Source organism: Phycodurus eques, chromosome 18 (assembly GCF_024500275.1).
Source record: "Phycodurus eques isolate BA_2022a chromosome 18, UOR_Pequ_1.1, whole genome shotgun sequence".
In the NCBI taxonomy this organism is placed as follows: domain Eukaryota; kingdom Metazoa; phylum Chordata; class Actinopteri; order Syngnathiformes; family Syngnathidae; genus Phycodurus; species Phycodurus eques.
Window position 1 is genome coordinate 8,679,961 of NC_084542.1, and position 21,570 is coordinate 8,701,530.

General features: G+C 40.3%; 1 protein-coding gene across 1 annotated transcript; it reads left to right on the forward strand.

Annotated features, from left to right (window-relative positions):
• The first annotated feature begins 950 nt into the window (after positions 1-950).
• Positions 951-20,599, forward strand: wdr26b (WD repeat domain 26b). Its single transcript, XM_061704153.1, has 14 exons — positions 951-1,675; positions 6,202-6,301; positions 8,699-8,755; positions 9,838-9,974; positions 10,643-10,740; positions 10,818-10,974; positions 11,426-11,564; positions 12,954-13,094; positions 13,753-13,872; positions 13,953-14,098; positions 15,248-15,326; positions 15,402-15,531; positions 16,985-17,179; positions 20,441-20,599. The coding sequence occupies exons 1-14, from the start codon at positions 1,365-1,367 to the stop codon at positions 20,464-20,466; spliced, it is 1,836 nt and encodes a 611-aa protein (XP_061560137.1). The 5' UTR covers positions 951-1,364; the 3' UTR covers positions 20,467-20,599.
• The last annotated feature ends 971 nt before the right edge of the window (positions 20,600-21,570 follow it).

Genomic DNA, 21,570 nt, shown 5'->3' on the forward strand with positions numbered 1-21,570 from the left:
AGCGTTATTCTTGATCAAATTAATTAGGGTGTCAATATCTGAAGATATTGGTGGTATTTTTTTAAATTAAAAACAGCATATAATATTATATACAAATAAACAAACAAAACACATTTAATAATAACTAAAAAAAAAGGAATTATATTTCTTGAATATGTCAAAAATTTATTATTTACTCTGAGTAATTTTTTTTATCAACAAATTCCACAAAATTCGAGGTTAAAAAAAATCCCAGTATCCTTGGATATTGTCAGGAGAATCCCTACAAATATTGATTAATTATAGTGAAAATAATTATGATTGTTATTATAGGAATATATTTTAAAAAATCAAATTAAAAGATTGATCGACTTTAATAATTAGTTTTTTCATTAACAGATTACACACATGCAGATGATGGGGATGGTTACTCAAGAATATGATTTTAATTTGAGTTAAAGATAAGAATACTTAAGTGGAACTGTCCAGTCCTTTGTACTTTAGTGCCAATTTTCATTATATGTTTGTATATATTTGACATTAAATAAAAGTCAGTCTCTACTTTTTGTTTTAATTTAACAATATGGATTTCAAATTAATTTCCACTACCCTAGTATAATCCTTGATATTAGTTGACTGCCTAAAATGTGTCATTAGTAATAAAAATTGCAAAATAATAATAACAATACTAATATAAATGATAATGATAGTAATATATATTTTTAAAAATAATACGTTATCCGCATGTTTTGGGTTGAATTGAATAAATAATTTACTTTAATCATTATTAATTCACATAATATTTTTATGGGTTGATTAAAAAAAAAAGTATTTCTTTAATTTCTGTTAAAAGTACCGGTGTTTAGTATATTCTTAAATTCTGTATGCTCCCAAAATAAAAGTGCGGGGCACCTCCCCCGGCCAAACGGTGGTTCCACCCGGAAACTTGGTAGTGTCGGAATTTCCGGTGATGTCAGAACGCCAGGCCTCCATTCGAGCTGCAGCTGTTTGGAGAGAAACAACAACAAAAACGGGGCCGAGAGACGGAGCGGCCAACGGTGACAGTCCGCTCCGAGCTCGAGCAGCGAGGCCTCGAATCTGGACGTCGAACCTAATTTTCCCACCCGGAGCACCGCCGGCTTCTAACCACGGCCGCTCTCGGTGAGGAAACTCTGGCCTCCGCTTCCTCCTCCTCCGACTCGGACACCGGCGGAGCGTCGCCGCCCCCGCGGAAGAAGCACCGAGCCTCGGCGGCGGAGGGAGCAGGAGAGCCCGGGGCTTCAGCGGTTGTGCCAGGCCTTGCCGGAGTTGTCTTGGGACTCGGAGCCACATCGACCATCCACTTTAACCGCAGCACCGTCGGCCACCTGAGCAGCAGCAGCAGCATGCAGGCGAACGGAGCGGGGCAAGAATCAGCCGAGCTTTCCTGCCTGAGCGTCGCGCAGAACGGCGAGTCGTCGTCGGCTGTAGACTGCGGCGGTGGGGCGGCGCACTCCAACGGGCTTCTACTCTCAGTTGCGGACAACGGCATCGGCGTGGGCACCAGCAACGGATCCTCGTCGTCCACCTCCGCTGCTTGCGGGACTTCTGCCGCGGCCTCGGAGGTGGGCTTGCTGAAGAAGAAGAAGCGTTTATCGCAGGCGGAGGAAGATGTCATTCGACTCATAGGGCAACATCTCCACGGACTGGGGCTTAAGTAAGTTGTGGCAGTCCGAGTTTAGAGCAGCCGAAGCGGAGTTTTAGTATCATATTGTCGTCTTGGCTTCGATTGGTTTTAAAAGTGCGACATAGAGGCCGGTGGAAGCGCTATTAGTGTGCGTTGACAAGACACAAACATGGGGGGATGGGTCCGAATGTTTCGCTCGTTCGCACTCCGCAAAGAAGGCAGAGAAGAAGGAAGGGGGTCCATCTTGCACAATAACATTTAGCTGCTTAGCATGCTAACTCAGCAGTCGTGTTCACACACCAAATAAAACACAACAACAACAGCAAGAAACATTCCAACTATCTAATGAGTAGATTTGAAGTGTGTTGTTTTGTGTTCTTGACACGACTTTTAGTGGTTTTGCTCACTGGAGTGCATTGCATCATCTGTCGTCAGTAACGTTTTAACAACGTTAAAAAAAATAGTGGCTTAGCTAATTATTATATAATAGGTTTTTTTTGGTTTGGTTTTTTTAGGGTTGTGGTTTTCCACATTTTTGGCTGTCACTGGTGATAATGTCACGTTTCAGAGGTTGAATGCAAGGCGTTTTTATATGCAATTCGACTACAATGTTATACAGGTTAATAATGACAACTTGATTCCCCACCCCCCAAATTATTTTAATTGTCAATGGAAAGCCGTTTGAGCATTTATTGTATAACCTTGATATCGAGTGTAAGGTCCATAAACTAGTACATTCTTGTCCTCCCTCCTAATACAGTTCAGTGCAGAAGTGGAACGACTGGCTTACTAGTAACTCCCAGTGCCACTTTTGGCCGACAAGTGCTAAATAAACACACAACTACGCCTAACTAGCAGGCATTTGTCACACAGTAGTAGCCTCCTGCGCCCTGCTGGTCGCACCAAAATGTTCACGAGGAGTTTTGCCTCACTAGTAACATGCTGTTGTCCTACTCTCAGAATCATGTTTATTAGCCAAGTATGTGAAGAACACGCAATGAATTTGTCACTGGGAGTTGGAGCTTCTCTAGTACTACAGCAAAGAAGCAGCCACTATAGCAAAATAGACAATTAGGACATAAACTCATAAGTACAGAGAGCGTCATTAAGCAATGTAAGGTGACCATTAGCGCAGTAATTCTGATACAATGACACTTTTAATTGTATGCCAAAGTTGTCCTATCAGTGTGGATAGAGAGCAGACTAGTACGTGGACCCAAGAGTATGTAGCTATTTTTTGTAGGAAAAAAAACCCCCATAAAATCACCCAAGCCACTACCAGATGAGATGACGCATGCAATGCTGATAAAGGCTATCAGATCCTCTAACAGCTCACTGTATTTGTCAGTATTTGGTCTTTTATATTTCGTGTTGACTGGTGGCATTTCTGAGCTGGACCACTTGGTGGCGTACCGAAAATGACGTACCCCTTGTCTCCCGTTCGTATAAAGTTATCTAAACATATTATTTTGTGTTAGATAGCAGAAAATAATCATGCAATAATTACTGTGTAAACAAAACAAATAATTGCCGCAAACAACATGTCTTCCTGGGGATGTCTCTTTGTCTGTTCTTTTTTTAATTGAACATGTTCAATAGAGATTTTAAAAAGTCTTTCCAAGGACCCCTTAGGTGCCCAACAAGGTGCCTGAGTTCATATCTTCCAAGAAACGCATACACACAACGTAGCAATAATAGGGAATTTACAACAATTGCCTCTTCCAAAGAATCCATCTTTTTCCCCCAATGGCTGTCCTGAGAAGAACAGAATAGAAATGCTGGAGAATCATCACATCCAAGAGGTCATATCGAAGCGACTATGTCATATCGAAGCGACGGATTCTGTTGTTGTAATACTGAATTCCAGCGTAGGGGGTGACAGAACCTATGTATTACAGGTTTAAGTCGGATATCTACGATATTGAAGAAATGCTCAAACAGCTTTCCATAAAGCCGTCTAGCTGACTAGTATGAGACAGACGTTCTAACGAGTGTGCCCTAGTTGCTTTACTAGTATGATGAATTGTCTTACTGGTGAGGCTAGAGAGCATACAAGTTGTGTACTACTTGACACCTGTGCACCATTAGTACAACTAGTAAAGCTCCTAGATGTAGCTCTACAACCCCAATTCCAATGAAGTTGGGACGTTGTGTTAAACATAAATGAAAACAGAATACAATTATTTGCAAATCATGTTCAACCTATATTTAATTGAATACATGACAAAGAAAATATATTTATTTGTTGTTTTTAGCAAATAATAATTAACTTCGAATTTTATGGCTGCAACACGTTCCAAAAAAGCTGGGACAGGTGGCAAAAAAGACTGAGAAAGTTGAGGAATGCTCATCAAACACCTGTTTGGAACATCCCACAGGTGAACAGGCTAATTGGGAACAGACGGGTGCCATGATTGGGTATAAAAGGAGCTTCCCTGAATTGCTCAGTCATTCACAAGCAAAGATGGGACGAGGTTCACCTCTTTGTGAACAAGTGCTGTGAGAAAATAGTCGAACAGTTTAAGGACAATGTTCCTCAACGTACAATTGCAAGTAATTTAGGGATTTCATAATATACGGTCCATAATATCATCAAAAGGTTCAGAGAATATAGAGAAATCACTGCATTTCAGCGGCAAGGCCGAAAACCAACATTGAATGCCCGTGACCTTCGATCCCTCAGGCGGCAAACCGACATCAATGTGTAAACGATATCACCACATGGGCTCAGGAACCCTTCAGAAAACCAATGTCAGTAAATACAGTTCGGCGCTACATCCGTAAGTGCAACTTGAAACGCTACCATGCAAAGCAAAAGCCATTTATCAACAACACCCAGAAACGCCGCCGGCTTCTCTTGGCCCCAGCTCATCTAAGATGGACTGATGAAAAGTGGAAAAGTGTTCTGTGGTCCGACAAGTCCAAATATCAAATTGTTTTTGGAAATTGTGGCTGTCGTGTCCTCCAGGCCAAAGAGGAAAAAAAACATCCGGACTGTTGTGGACGCAAAGTTCAAAAGCCAGCATCTGTGATGGTATGGGGCTGTGTTAGTGCCAATGCCATGGGTAACTTACACATCTGGGAAGGCACCATTAATGCTGAAAGGTACATACAGGTTTTTGGAGAAACATATGCTGCCATCCAAGCAATGTCTTTTTCATGGACGCCCCTGCTTATTTCAGCAAGACAATGCCAAACCACATTCTGCACGTGTTACAAAAGCGTGGCTTCGTAGTAAAAGTGCGGGTACTAGACTGGCCTGCCTGCAGTCCAGACCTGTCTCCCACTGAAAACGTGTGGCACATTATGAAGCATAAATACGAAAACCCCGGACTGTTGAACAGCTGAAGCTGTACATCAAGCAAGAATGGGAAAGAATTCCACCTACGAAGCTTCAACAATTAGTGTCCTCAGTTCCCAAATGTTTATTGAATGTTGTTAAAAGAAAAGGTGATGTAACACAGTGGTAAACATGACCCTGTCCCAGCTTTTTTGGAACGTGTTGCAGCCATAAAATTCTAAGTTAATGATTATTTGCTGAAAACAATAAAGTTTGAACATTAAATATCTTGTCTTTGTAGTGTATTTAATTAAATATAGGTTGAACATTATTTGCAAATCATTGTATTCTGTTTTTATTTATGTTTAACACAACGTCCCAACTTCATTGGAATTGGGGTTGTAGTAGAATTTTATAATGTCACTAGTAGTACTAGCACATCGTTGTCAACTAGTGCATGGTTTTGTTTCACTAGTAATGTAGTTGTCCTACTAGTGATGACAAAAAGCGTCGTAGTATATGGACTTTTAGCTGGATGTCAAAAATATAAAAAAATTCTCAAACTGCTGTATGGAAAGCTGTTTGAGCATTTATTTGACAAGCGCACTAGTAGAATGACTGTGTCTTAGTAATAAAGTAATTTTTTTCCCACTACTGTATGACATTTCTGCACACTAGTAGGACAACTTTAGCATACTAGTCAGAGAACTACATTACTTTTCTAGTCTACAGTTTTACATTATACTCTGCATGTTTCAATCACATTACAGTAGAGAACTGGTAGTGTTCCACAAGGCTTGCAACTGAGGCCACAGATTTTTTTTTTATTTTTTTTTGTACAAATAATGCCTTTAAATATGTCCTGTGTGAATCATAGGTTAGTGGTAGATTATGGCACTTTGCAACTTTCATCCGAATTTGGGTTATGTCGTCGCTGTAGGAATGGAACTCCGTCTGTGAACCGACGACCACAGCTGGTCATTGCTGCACCATTGTAACATTTGAACATACATGGTTAGAAATGCTGCATTGTAACCTGAGCATGATGTCATCATGCTAAAGGCTATCCCGAAGCGTCATCACCTCAGCTCAGATGCCTTGAAGTAGCAACTCTGCAATACGTGAATATTCTGGTATAAATTGTTACTGTGACTAATGGTTCAGGCACACATGATATCAAGGGGGGAAGGATAGCGGTCACATTTTTCAGACGTCTGCCTCATTTTGTGTATTCACCCCCCCTCTCTCTCTCGCTCTCTCTGTTTGGTTACTGCAGTCAGACGGTGGACCTGCTGATGCAGGAGTCGGGCTGCAGACTGGAACACTCGTCAGCGAGCAAGTTCCGCAACCATGTCATGGAAGGCGAGTGGGACAAGGTCAGTTGGCCTGGGATAACCATGTTAGTCGGGGGTGGGGCCTTGTTATTGTATACACTTACCCAGGCTACAACATTAGCTACACCTGCGCAATACACCAAGACATCAATACTGCCCTGGCCATGATCGTAATACTCCTTTTATTGGCATTTAAATGTGTTGTTGATATAAAACAAATTGTTAAATGAATAGCTCCCAACTGAGCATCATCTTTGTAAATGCAAATTGTTTTAGTACAGTCATTGGATCTCGTCTGGCGTACTTGATGAGGCTGCATTTTCTCATAAAAACACTACAAAATGTTGCATTACGTCATATCGAACAGTTATATTTGGTCATAAAAACATGGTATGCACTATGTAGTAGTCATAACATAACTTTTTGTTAAGAAATGTTACACAATTCTACAGAATTATATGATGTTTCCCTGGCATTTAAATGAGTCAAATTTGTCCCCTGTGCATTAAGCTAACATTAAAAGAGGGGATCTTAATGACTGTTCTTAAGTGCTTATGTGCTTTTGGATGGAAAATGAAGTTGAAACAAAAGCTGGAAAGTTAAGGACATAGGAAGGTTTTACTTCGGATGATGTAAAACAGGCCTCATTCTACTTCTTGACTCCAACAAGTCATAAAATTGTCTTGTGAAAATCAGGGTTATGCCCTTCTCCCATTAGAAATACACATACAGTGGGTACGCAAAGTTTTCAAACCCCCTTAAATGTTTCACTCTTTTTTTATATTACAGCCATTTGCTAAAACCATTTAAGTTCATTTTTTTCCACATTAATGTACACACAGAACCCCATATTGACAGAAAAAAATGGAATTGTTGAAATGTTTGCAGATTTATTAAAAAAGAAAAACTGAAATGTCACACAGCCATAAGTATTCAGACTTTAGTCGAAGCACTCCTTTGAGCTAATACAGCGATGAGTCTTTTTGGGAATGATGCAACAAGTTTTTCACACCTGGATTTGGGGATCATCTGCCAGTCCTCCTTGCAGATCCTCTCCTGTCAGGTTGGATGGTGAATGTTGGTGGGCAGCCATTTTCAGGTCTTTCGAGAGATGCTCAATTGGGTTTAAGTCAGGGCTCTGGCAGGGCCATTCAAAAACAGTCATGGAGATGTTCCGAAGCTATTTCTGTGGTATTTTAGCTGTGTGCTTATGGTCATTGTCTTTTCTGAAGGTGACCCATCGGCCAAGTCTGAGGTTCTGAGCACTCAGGAGAAGGTTTTCGTCCAGTATATCCCTGTACTTGGCCGCATTCATCTTTTTTTCGATTATAACCAGTCTCCCTGTCCCTGCAACTGAAAAACACACCCACTACATGATGCTGCCACCACCATGCTTCACTGTTGGGACTGTATTGGACAGGTGATGAGCAGTGCCTGCTTTTCTCCACACATGCCACTTAGAATTTTCCAACAATTTCTATCTTGGTCTCTTCAGACCAGAGAATCTTATTTCTCACCATCTTGGAGTCCTTCAGGTGTTTTTTTTAGCAAACTCCATGCGGGCTTTCATGTGTCTTGCACTGATGAGAGGCTTCCGTCGGGCCACTCTGCCATTTAGCCCCGACTGGTGGAGGGCTGGAGTGATGGTTGACTTTCTAGAACTTTTTCCCATCTCCCGACTGCATCTCTGGAGCTCAACCACAGTGATCTTTGGGTTCTTCTTTACCTCTCTCACTAGGCTCTTCTCCCCCGATTGCTCAGTATGGCCGGACGGCCAGCACTAGGAAGGGTTCTGATCGTCCCAAACGTCTTCCATTTCAGTATTATGGAGGCCACTGTGCTCTTAGGAACCTTAAGTGCAGCTGACATTTTTTTGTAACCTTGGCCAGATCTGTGCCTTGCCACAATTCTGCATCTGTGCTCTTCAGGCAGTTCCTTTGACCTCATGATTCTCATTTGCTCTAAGATGCACTGTGAGCTGTAAGGTCTTATACAGACAGGTGTGTGGCTTTCCTAATCAAGTCCAATCAGTATAATCAAACACAGCTGGACTCCAATGAAGCTATAGAACCATTTTAAGGATGATCAGAAGAAATGGACAGCACGTGAGTTAAATATGAGTGTCACAGCAAAGGGTCTGAATACTTATGGCTGTGTGATATTTCAGTTTTTCAAAAATTTCAACAATTCTGTTTTTTTTTTCTGTCAATATGGGGTGCTGTGTGTACATTAATGAGGGAAAAAATGAACTTAAATGATTTTAACAAATGGCTGCAATATAACAAAGAGTGAACAATTTAAGGGGGTCTGAAAACTTTCCGTACCCACTGTATTTACACCTCTCGTCAGCCGGAGGTTGCCGAACCGACCCCCCCCCCAGTGTGAGTATGAAAACTGCTGCGCTCACCATTTTTCCCTCACTGCTTTGTTTTTGTCCAGGCTGAGAATGATCTCAACGAACTGAGAGCACTGATGCATTCTCCCAACGCCATTGTGGTAAGCAGCCTTTCGCAAACACGAAACCAGGGATCCATTAATATCTTCCGGGCTTTCTAGAAGGATTCGGACACGCTGAAAGTTCTTTTTTTGTTGTTGTTGTTGTTTTCTAGAAAGTATTAACATTTACTGCCATGATAATGGATTGTCAGAAGGCTTTGCTGGAGTGTCATTTACACTTTTACAGTAGCTAAAATGTGCCCAAAAGCTTATCCTCTGGGCTATATGCTAGCCAAAAGCTTATCCTCTGGGCTATATGCTAGCCATTTTTGTCCACCACACTTCCTTTTAAAAAAAAAAAAAAAATGTTTTAGATCCATTAAAGTAATGAAGCTTCCCAAGGGTGAGGATTTTCGTCTGATGTTGTCATTTCCAACTCCAGCTCTTTAAATATATAAATATAATACTGTTTATGTCAAATTGTACCTTTTGTGTCCATCGTGGTGACCTTTGACCAATTCAAACCTATGAAAATGATTATTATTTTTTTTAATTCCTTATTGACTGAATCACTCAATTTGGATACAATGGGTTTCATTGTAGAGTTTTTGCTTGAAAATTTTATATTTTTTGTTTTCTACCCGATGATGTCATTCATCACAAAGGGAGCGATTTCATGTGATTTTTTTCCGAAAGAAGCATTTAATGGCTTGCCAATGGAGTAAGTGAATGACACAATTAAAATTGTAGGAAATGGAGACACCCTCTGTTGACCCTGGAGAAGAATTACATTTCAATTTAAGAAGGGGAAGTTCCCTCTTCTGGCTGCTATTAGCAGCAGTATAATTTTAAGGTTTTTTTACAACCTGTGCATTCCACCAGAAAAATGCATTTTGAGCAGTTAAAAAATAAAAAGTTAAGGGATAGTTAATTTTAATGCCAAGAACTGATGTTTAAAACCTACAAAAACATTTCAAATCTTAAACATTACAGACTGTCTGTGCATGGCCAAAAATGGCCATGAACAAACTTAAAGGGTGGTAGACTCGAACAAAGCCTGAGGGGATGTAGGCTATGTAAGGTAGCCTATGTGGGTGTTATTTATTTATTTTATTTATTTATTTATTTTTTTTTGTGTTCAGCGTATGAAGTTCTTGCTGCTGCAGCAGAAATATTTAGAGTACCTAGAAGATGGCAAAGTCCTGGAGGCTCTGCAGGTGCTCCGCGGGGAGCTGACACCGCTCAAGTACAACACAGACCGCATCCACGTGCTCAGCGGGTACCACTCTACTACTCTTTAAGCCTTCTAACATGCAATAGTCTATAAACCCTGCTGACAAACCTTTTTGGCTGGATTTACACTGTAGGTCCTTGTGTCCAATTCTGTTTTAATGCCTACATCCAATTTTAGTCCCATTTACATTTCAAGTACCACATTGCTGATATGGATAAAAGTGTTTGATTTTCAAATATCAATTATTTAATGAGAGAATGAATAAGAAATAAGGGTTCCAGTGTGGGATCTGTGGGTTTTTGTATAATTCAGAAATGTACATTATTTTTCAGTTTTGGGTAAACTTACCTCTCCTTTTTACTTTTAGTTTAGCACTTTAAACTATTTCAAGCGGTTTATTGGACTTGAACTGCTTGATTTTCAATTTATAAAAAATAATGGAAAATAAGGGCTATTGTACAAATTAGGAGTCTTAAAAGTGCTCCAACTTATGAGTTTTTCAAGTTACTAGCTGTCGCTTAGTTGACTTAATTCAATTATTTGTTTCTTCTTCCTGCTCTGTGTTGCCAACCAAATGGGGCTGGAGCAGATTAATGCAATTTCAATTCATTTCAATGCGATAGACTGAGTAAATCGAGTTATTAGCTTTACGTACCAAATTAAACTCATAATTCAAGGTACCACTGTCCTTGATTGCTTGTGTCTTCTTGCAGGTATCTAATGTGCAGCCATGCCGAGGATCTAAGGGCCAAGGCGGAGTGGGAGGGCAAAGGCACGGCCTCCCGCTGCAGACTGCTGGACAAATTACAAAGTGAGGGGACGCCATTTGTCTTCTTCCCGGTCCCAACCAGACCACTAATGGCCGCTCTTCTGTCTCGATATCTACAGCGTACCTGCCACCATCCGTGATGCTGCCCCCGCGGCGGCTGCAGAACCTGCTGCGGCAGGCGGTGGAGCTACAGAGGGACCGCTGCCTCTATCACAACACCAAGCTGGACAGCAGCCTGGACTCGGTGTCGTTGCTCATCGATCACGTCTGCAGCAGGTCTGGACTCAATCTATGTATCATTCGTTCTTTCCATTTCCAATTAGGACGCGAAGATGAAAAAAACAAAAAAGCCACTGATAATTTTGCTATTAGTTTATTTATTTATTTATTTTTTAAAATCTCATTTCACTGACTCATTCATTTTCTGCCGCTGACGAATATTTTAAAGATCGTTTTTCAACGGATACGCGTGAAAGTGGATCTTGTCAGTGAAATTCAGGTTTGTATACCACTGTAATGTTGAACAGATCCTGTAGGTGGCGGTGTTGAAGTTGCAATGCAATTTGAATCTGTATTGGTTTGGCGACCTTGCTTGCTATAGATCTATTTGTTTACTTTCTCATCTTATCTTTACCTTTTTGTTGGACTTTTATCCCCCCTGTCAATGCTCCCCAATATGTTATTTAAAGAGCCTAAACCTTTCTTTTCCTCTTTTTGTTTCCCCCAGGAAGCAATTCCCATGTTACACGCAGCAGATTCTGACAGAGCACTGTAATGAAGTATGGTTCTGCAAGTTCTCAAACGACGGCACCAAGCTGGCCACTGGCTCCAAAGATACCACCGTCATCATTTGGCAGGTGGACCCGGTGTGTACGCAAACATTCTAAATTCTACTATTAGGGCTACCATATTTTATGTTTGAATTGTGCAATGAACCCATTTATTGCACAGGATATGATACGTTCCAGACAAAGCCGCAATAGGTGAAAATCTTTCTGAGAGACCATTTAAAACACATTTTTAAAATACAACTCCCACAGGCTTTCAACACAAATAAACTTATTAAAACACACTTAAACTTATTGAAACACAATTTTTAAGGCATTCCTTAGCAGCCTGCTCACACTCTCTTGCTCACCCATTTCTGTAAATAAGAAGCCAAATGTGTTTGCTTCAAGCTGCTTGTCGCACCCAGTTGAAGTTTACCGGAAAATTAAACATTGCATATTTAATACCAAAATGTTCAACCAAACCATATGTTTGCATCTCATTAAAGGCCCCTAGCTTAATGCTAACATATAATGCAAAACACTGTAGATGAGCTAATGGAAATGAGCATAGTTGCACGAACAAAGAATTGAGCTGTACCGGGGGAACACTATATTTGGTCTACAATAGTTTGTTTTTATTGTATTACAGTGTTCCCTCGCTATATCGCTCTTCAGCTATTGCGGATTCAGTGCATTGCTTTTTTTTTTTTTTTCATATTTATATCACGCATAATTTGCCAGATCGTGGGATTTTGAGTGTATGCCGATATTTTTTTGGTATTCAAATAAACAGTAAACATTGAAACTGTATACAAAAAAATAAGAAAAATTCACACATGGCATGTATTACATATTAAAATACATTATGTAAAATGTACGTAGTGTATAGTACTACTCTACATTGCTGTACTGTAGAGCAGTGTTACCCAACCTTCTTTGCACCGCGGACCGGTTTAGAGTAGGCATTTTTCTCACGGATACACACACACACTCTTGCCTCGCTTCTAGTTCCTCCTTCGCCGTTCGTGGCGCGTCCACTGTGGGCGCGATGGAGGAGTGGGAGTTGGAATTGTTGTAGGCAGCCAGACCAGACTGCAGTTCCGTAGCTCCTCAATGAGAGTAGACTTTTAACTCCGTAAAAGTAGTCCTGCCTGTGTCAAGCAGCAACCTACGACTATCTGTATCAGAGCAGACTTGGTACGTGAGAGTTAACTGTTGCGATAAACCTGTATTTTAAGTAGGTAAGAGTTTAGAAGGTGTTTCAAGCATAAACAAAGTTTTTATAAGAGTAGGTTGATAGGAGTGTGGGAAAGATTAATAAGAGTCTGGGGAGGTTCATACAGCTTTATAATATGTATAAATAGTCCAAAAAATATGGGGTCGTTGCTTCATGGATTTTACCCATTGTGGGGGTTGTCCGCAACATAACCCCCTCGATAAGCAAGGGATTACTGTATGATCCTCTTTCATGATGCCGTTGTGCAGGAGAGCCACCAGCTAAAGCTGCTGCGGACTCTGGAGGGTCATGCGTACGGTGTTTCCTACCTTGCCTGGAGCCCCGACGACACCTACCTGATCGCCTGCGGACCCGATGATTGCTCTGAGCTGTGGCTCTGGAATGTTCAGGTATGCGACGATGTGGCTGTACAAATAATTTAAATGAAAAATATTATGGAAACTGACATTTGAATTGGTTATATGAAAATATTTGGGTCTCTGGAGTGCCTGCCTACCCATCTAGTGTGAAATTAAGTAATCAAATCTTTACTTATCTCCCTTTAATGAAAATGTGTCTATAAGTGAGCCTTTCTGAACTAACAGTGGGGCAAATTTGCATATTGACAACCCCCACACATTTTCCGCACCCATGATAGGGCAACTAGTCTCTTAGATTTGTCCAAAAGGTAAGCAGAGCTCTCGTTTTAGGAACAGCCATTGAATGGCATTTCCATTTATTTCATTGGGAAAAATTGGTTTGATAGGCACATAAATTCAGTTACCAGCTTAAACACAGAACAAATTGAACTCTGAAGTCAAGGTACGACTGGAGTAAAAATGTGCATAATGCCTCCTTTAAAGCACCCATAGTGGATGCATTATGGAAGCCCCTTTTGTAAAAAAAAAAAAAAAAAAACACCCTCAGTCATGCATTATAGACGTTCTATAAGCTGTGTCCTCAAAAACCTCTTCTTTCTCCCTCTCAATGTTTTCCCCTGTCCCCCTTCCCCCATTTCTCCTCTCTTCCATACACTTCTTCTGCCTGTCAATCCTGCCTTTTGACCAGACGGGGGAGCTGCGAACAAAGATGTCGCAGTCCCACGAGGACAGTTTGACCAGCGTGGCCTGGAACCCTGACGGCAAACGCTTTGTCACCGGAGGCCAGAGGGGGCAGTTCTATCAATGCGTACGTGCACATCATTTGCTCGTCGTAATGTGTCGTGTACAGTTACAGCTTTAAGCGGAGCGTTTGGCGTGTGTCCTCAGGATCTGGACGGCAACCTGTTGGACTCTTGGGAGGGTGTGAGAGTCCAGTGCCTGTGGTGCCTGGGTGACGGGAGGACAGTTCTGGCCTCAGACACCCACCAACGAATTCGGGGATACAACTTTGAGGACCTCGCGGACAGAAACATGTATGCATACAGCAAAAGTCTGCATTCACATGTTACGTACAATACTCGCAGAAAGTTTGGAAAATTGGGTTTTGGCTGAAATTTTATTATGAACTTGAAGTGCAAAATAACCGTGAAAGGTAAAGTTAATTTGACCTCTAAACTTTTGAATGTACTTTTCCAACCGTTCAATGTTTCAGTGCTTTTTGCATAACTTGCTGTTCTCGAGAAAGAAGCTGAACGGAAAAATTCACATTTTCTCCTGTTAACTTGTTGACTGCTACCCATTTTCAGTGTTTCCCATATGGCCAGCCGTTTTAGAGAATTTGAAAATGTGTTTTGTGACAGTATAAGTACTAAACTTACCAAAAGAAAGAGTAGACCCCTTTTCAAGAAAAAAAAGTGTTTGTCTAGCTTTTTCCAATATTTAGTAATCAGCAATAGAACATGGGTTGGTTTCACCCAAAAACTATTTTTGACCAGAAAGCAGAGAAAATGAGATTGTGAAAATAAATATGTCAATATTTGCCACAATTAATTCATGATTAAACAAGGGTGGTAATTACGTTTTCACACAAGGCCAGGTAACTTTGAATGTTTTTTAAAAAATAAATATAACCCAAGTGAACTTAAAATGCAAGTTCACTTGGGTTAGATTTGTCTGATATTTACATTTGTTTGATGATCTTAAAGTGGGGAAACTGCAAAAATAGAATAATTTGCGAAGGGGGCAAATACTTTTTCACGGCACTGTAGCTGCAAAGGGTGGACCGACTTCCTATTCCTAAGGATTAGGAATGGGATGTCACTTAAATTCATGTGAGTCATGGCAGGTGAGCGAATACTTTTGACAATATAGTTTATATATACGTTGGTGGCGGTAAACTATGAGATTACAGTTAACAAATATAAATGTCAACGACAACCCATGTACTACTGTTGACTACTAAAGAATGGAAAACGCTAGAAAAAAAATGTTTTGGGTCCTTATTTTGTCAAGGTATTAGTATTCTGCAGGTCTTGAAAGATCAATCAAACTGCTTTAAAACGGCTGGCAATTTGGGGAAGTCTGCTATGAAAATGAAAACCTGTGAATAAAAACATTTTGTAAAATTACCCCCCAAAAAACACAGTAGCTAATTTGTTGTGATTGGTTTATTTGCCCCACAGAGTCCAGGAAGACCACCCTATCATGTCTTTTACTGTTTCCAAGAACGGAAGATTAGCTGTGTTAAATGTAGCAACTCAGGTGAGCAGACAGTCTCTCCTTCAACTGTCATAATGTACACATCCAGTAATCAGTGGTCCATCTAACGCTTCCTAGGGAGTGCACTTGTGGGACCTACAGGACCGAGTGCTGGTCAGGAAATACCAAGGTGTCACCCAGGGCTTCTACACCATCCACTCCTGCTTCGGAGGACACAATGAAGACTTTATTGCCAGCGGCAGCGAAGGTACAGTATACAAGAGCCTAATCTTTTACTGTGTCTTCTACTCAAAAGCTCTGTACATTTCTTTTTTTGCAGTATCACCATTTAGGGTACCTGGAAAGAAAATGGGAATTCTGTGCAAAAGTGCTTAAAAATCTATTTGACAACAAATTAGTTAAAAAATTGTCAATTGTCATGTTATGGGAGAAACATCACAAATGGGCATCAACCTGCATATACAGGCGCATCTCAATCAATTAGAATATTGTGGAAAACTTATTTCTGTAGTTAAATTAAAAAAGTGAAACTCTTATAGATTCACTTCATACACAGTTAAATATTTCAATTGGAACTTTTTTAATTTAACTCCTGGAATAAATGAACTTTTCTATTATGTTCTAATTTATTGAGATGTACCTAGTAATATCTACTGGATGTATGTTATTCATAAATTTTCACTCCCTGTGCTATTAACTACCATTTTGTATGTTTGACTCTTCTAATGTGCTTATTTGAGCAGAAAACTGCTTGAGGCATATCTGGCCACAAAAAGTTGGTTGGACTCCAAATTGTGCAACATTTGGGCAACTAGAGTGGGGTTGAACGGTGTACCAGTACCCAAAAAGTACTGCGGCTTCCCGCTGGTGAAAATGATACTGTACCACATTTTTTAAGTACTGTTAATTAAAATAAATACATAATTGAATAATCAGATGTATCCTGAATTATCCATCCATCCATCCATCCATTTTCTGAGCCGCTTCTCCTCACTAGGGTCGCGGGCGTGCTGGAGCCTATCCCAGCTATCATCTGGCAGGAGGCAGGGGTACACCCTGAACTGGTTGCCAGCCAATCGCAGGGCACATAGAAACAAACCACCATTCGCACTCACAGTCACACCTACGTGCAATTTAGAGTCTCCAATTAATGCATGTTTTTGGGATGTGGAAGGAAACCGGAGTGCCTGGAGAAAACCCACGCAGGCACGGGGAGAACATGCAAACTCCACACAGGCGGGGCCGGGTATTGAACCCTGGTCCTCAGAACTGTGAGGCTGACGCTCTAAACAGTCGTTCACCGTGCCGCCCATCCTGAATTATTTTATATTAAACTATTTCAGTAAGTATTCAGTTATTTCAATATTTAATTATTTCAATATTTATTTAATTATGTATAGACCAGTGAAATAACTAACATATAAGTAAAACATTATTACTGCAATAATAAAATATTTAAATAATTAAATAATGAATGACTTTATTTATTGGACTTTTGGTCCTCCAGTGTGAAAAGTCCTTGAGGGTAACCTATATCACCCACTCTCTCCTTATTGTTGTCTTGTTGCTTCCTATCTACCAACTTAAAAAGAAGTCATGTCTTTTGGACACATTTTTGTAACTCTATAAAGGAAGAACGAGTATTTATTTCTTTATTCATTTGTTCATTCTTCTTGTTTGTTGCTTCTCTTCTCCCGCAGACCATAAAGTGTACATTTGGCACCGGCGGGGCGAGCTTCCCATTGCTGAGCTGACGGGCCACACGCGCACCGTAAACTGCGTGAGCTGGAACCCGACCATCCCGGGACTCATGGCGTCCGCCTCGGACGACGGCACAGTGCGCGTCTGGGGGCCAGCGCCCTTCCTCGACTCGCAAGAGGCGGACGGACTCAACGGTACTGGCAATGTGGGGGCGAATGATTATTTCCCATGAGAATACATGGGAAGTAATCTATCCTTCCATTTTCTATAGTGTTTGTCCTCATTAGGGTTGCGGTTGAGCTGGAGTTTATCCCAGCTGACTTTGCAATGAAAGGCAGGGTGCATGCTGGGAAGGTCACCAGCCAATTGTAGGTCAAATACAATTCACTTGTACCACTGCTAATAGCATTCCCGACCCCTCTCTGCATCATCTCGAGAAGTTCACCAACCTGCTTTCTCCGGTGTCAACTAGGTGTGCGCGGTAGACCAGGTGTGTCAAGCATGTTCAATTCGGCCCGCATGTTCAATTCGGCCCGTGGGGATGGAGAACACATTCACTGCTATTTTTCAGTAAAAGTAACCGTTGTTGCTATTTTTTTCCACAGGAGGGCGCGGTGACAACAATTAAACACATAGGCATTGATGCACTTGTGAAGGCTAGTGTTGTAACACTCTAAACGTGTCTTGGTCTCGAGACCACATTTTCAAGGTCTTGTCTCCCAAAAGTCTTGGTCTTGTATATACAACATGTTATACTTTGGCTGAGGTTTAGGGCAACTAAATTGGCTAGATTTTCACTCTTTGTATGGTGCGATCTCATAATAATTATTATGAGACCCCACTGTGCATGTTTATGTTACCAAATGCTGTAGTCGCTTTTGTTTCTTAAATGTAACCAAGCTCTTCAAATCTTAATTTTTAAAAACAAATGTTTACTTTTTTGAAAGAATTAAGGTTATTTGTGTGTGTGTGTGTGCGTGTGTGTGTGTGTGTGTATGTATGTATGAATGTGTGTGTATATATATATATATTTTTTTTTTTTTTTTTTTTGGGGGGACATTTTGCATGTTGTGCTTTGAAAGAGTTGCAGACACCGTGTTTTTGGCTATCAATTTATTTATTAACTGTATTTATAAGAAAGATTGAATTATAAAGTGAATGCACTTTAAATGTTCAACCTTGTCATGGTTTTTAAAATGGATTTTTATGGTTTTGGTCTTGTCACAGTCTCGGCTTGTCTCAGTCTTGGTCTTTCTTGTCTTGGTCTCGGTAGGCTCTGGTCTTGAGCACAACACTAGCGAAGGCCAAAGGTTTCAGGAGCACACTAATATAAACTACTGTGCCACCTTCGCACTACATGTATATTATATATACAAAATATATAATATTGGTTGTATAATATTAAAAAATTTAAATCAGAAGCTTCAGTTCAAAAGAGGTTGGTTTGGTGGAACTTTTAGGGTTTTTTTTTCATGCACTGAATTGTGCACGCTCAATGATTCATAATACTGTGGAAATCGTTTTTGTTGAAAAATTCAGACTGCTCGTATAATTTGCAACAAGATAATAATCAATAAATGTACTTGCAATTATTTGCACCAAAACAATGTGGAAAATGTTGAATAGTTGTTGCTTGAATATTTGTGGTTTTTAAACCACAAATATTCTTGTCCGGCCCACTTGAGATAAAATTGTGGTGAATTTGGCCCGCAAACTAAAATGAGTTTGATATTCCTGCGTTAGGCTGTATAAATTTGCCCTACTGGTATATATTTGGACTCTACCGACCAATCGTGGTAACACTTGTTGATGACATCATTGTATCTGCCTCAGTGTGAAAATGACTGAAAGCAGGTCTACCCATTGAGCTGGAGGAGTTTCCAGCACCATGTTTTGTTTTTTGTTGTTGTTTTTTTTAACCAGATCCGAGCTTGTTAATAAAACGGTACGTCCACATTGAGCCATCCCTTCCTCCTTGCTTACCCCACTGCTCGGGAACAATCGTGGGAATGCTTGGCGCTACACAATCTTGCGCTGCACCGCCTAGCTCCAAGATGTGGTTGGATAGCCCAGCACGGCTAAACACTGTCCTTCCACGGTGCAAAGCTGCTCTGCAAAGCCACAAAATAAATGGCAAATAAGCAAAACGTCTGACAAGTAATTTTATCATTAAAGGAGGATGTGGAGTAATTAATAGAAAACGGAGAAGTCATGCTAGCCGCTAATCTATCGCAAAATGTAGTCAGTGAAAAAATGGAATTAAGTGCTTGGGTGGTACACTACACTTTGCACAAAAGACTTTCTAGAACTGTGTTACAGTGGAGAATTAACCGAATATGACCACCAGGTTAGCAGGTAAATTAATAAATAACTAAATAAAATACAACAGCTACACCAGTGGTGTCAAACTCATTTTTGTCACGGGCCACATCATAGTTATGACTTTCCTCGGAGGGCCACTACAACTGTGAACCCAAATAAACAAACGATTACCACCTATAATAACATACAGTATACACAACACATTGATGAGGAACTAGTTTTGAAATCAGAAGCCTATAAAAACAAGTTTTTCCACTATTACACGTGTTTTGAAAGGGGAATTGGTAACAAAAAAATGCTTGCAAATAGCTCAATGTTATTACACAGGAACACAATGAGCAATTTTGAGCTGCTTTCGCGGGCCACAGAAAATGATTTGGCGGGCCGGATCTGGCCCCTGGGCCACCAGTTTGACACCTGTGAGCTACATAGTAAGCACACAAGACATGTCCAAAACCCGGAAATGAATTAGTATGTTACTGCCTACTGTACATCAGCAAGGAGGAGCAATCAAAAGTTATATATTTATAGTTGATTAAGTATTTAAAATAACAGCAATGTCATTTGTTGTTGTTATTTTTTTGTACCACAGTGCAACATTTTTATTTTGAAATTTGAGATCTGGACTCAATGTTCTCAAAATTTCATGTTAATCATTTTTTAAAATCAATTTAGCTTTGCTTTAGGACTATACAACTCATTCAGAAATAATTCCACTGCAATTTTTACACTTAAGTTTATAATCGTGATATACAGTATATACCGTATCCCTCGAAGGGATTCGATTTGTATTGTTTTGGGCCATATCGCCCAGCCCTAGCGTCAACCCCGCAAGTATCCTTGCCTGCCTGACGATTCTCGACTGGAATCTCCAGTCGCAGCACTTGCTGTTCCCTGTAAAGTTGAAATGTTTGCTTTTGGAAGGATCAGGGTATTTGGGAGCCATTTTAGGGCATTCCAGAAAGAGCACAAAATTACATAGATTGGCAGCAAGGAAAATTTGCGACTCAATAATGTTCTAATGTATTTCTACACTTCCTACCTCAATCGCTCATGAAATCTTTTGTAATTTTACAATTAAAGCCTTGTTAAAAAAAATCCTAACATATGTGCTGTTCTTGTTGTCTCCCCAGAGAACTGCAGTAACATGGACAGTTGATGGACACTTATCTCGCAAGAACCCACCAATATAAAAGTAAAAATCCAATCTCTACACCAACCCAAAAAGTACGCCGAGGCAAAAAAAAAAAAAAAAGTGCAAGCCACCAAGACAAAAAGTGACAGAGCAGACTGATACTGGGACGCAGAAACATCCCAACAGACCTTGATTATGGACAATTTGGTGTCCTCATCAAAAAAAAAAAAAAAATTAACAAAAATAAAATCCAGACCCACCTGGTCCGCCCCTTACCCCCCAGTTCAACGAGGATGCAACCACCACCAACGGGTGAGCAGCAGAACACCCTTATCCCCCACCCCTCTCCACCAGTTTTCAAGATCCCCTCACAGTTCAGCTGTTGTGATTGGATGGCATTTATCCATTTGTCTCGTCTGCCAGTCTCCATTGAAAAGAATGGTGGAGGGACAACGTTTTTGTAACGTATACTACTACTCTCAAAAAAGTTTGAATATTGGGCATACTTATAAACACGTTTGAATTTTTGGCGGATTTCAGTATGAACCTAAAATGGACTATAACCTATACGGGTGAACTTGATATGGCTTTCCAGTGGCAGATTTTGTTCACGTATTTTAAAGACAAAATGTTTTAAGTGATCAAATCTGCCAATGGAAGCTAGTACTTCATAAGCTTCCTAAATAAGATAAGTCTTGTGGCCTTTCTGAAAATTTAGAAAAATTTCAAAACTGTCTTAAAATAAGTACACTAGGTGTTTTCAATAAAAATGACAAATTTACTAGGTATTTGTGTTTTTGCAGTGCTGCAGTTCCGTTCATTTCAAGATGATCTGCGATACGGTTTTTTTTAGATATAAGCTTGCTCGCAGAACAAATTAAACTCATATATCAAGGCACCACTGTAGTATTTTAGGTTTGTTTTGAAAATTCACCTGAAAGCCCAATATTCCAAACTTTTTGCGAGTAGTGTTTCTTCCGCTTACAACTCACACACACACGTTTACGGTGAAATTTATTTTTTATTTTTTTAAAGACAGCGGTAGATTAATCTAGATTCTACTTTGTTTCTCTGACAAAACTAGCGAGAACGGTCCTCTCCCAGCCCCCACCCGTCGCACCTCTACCC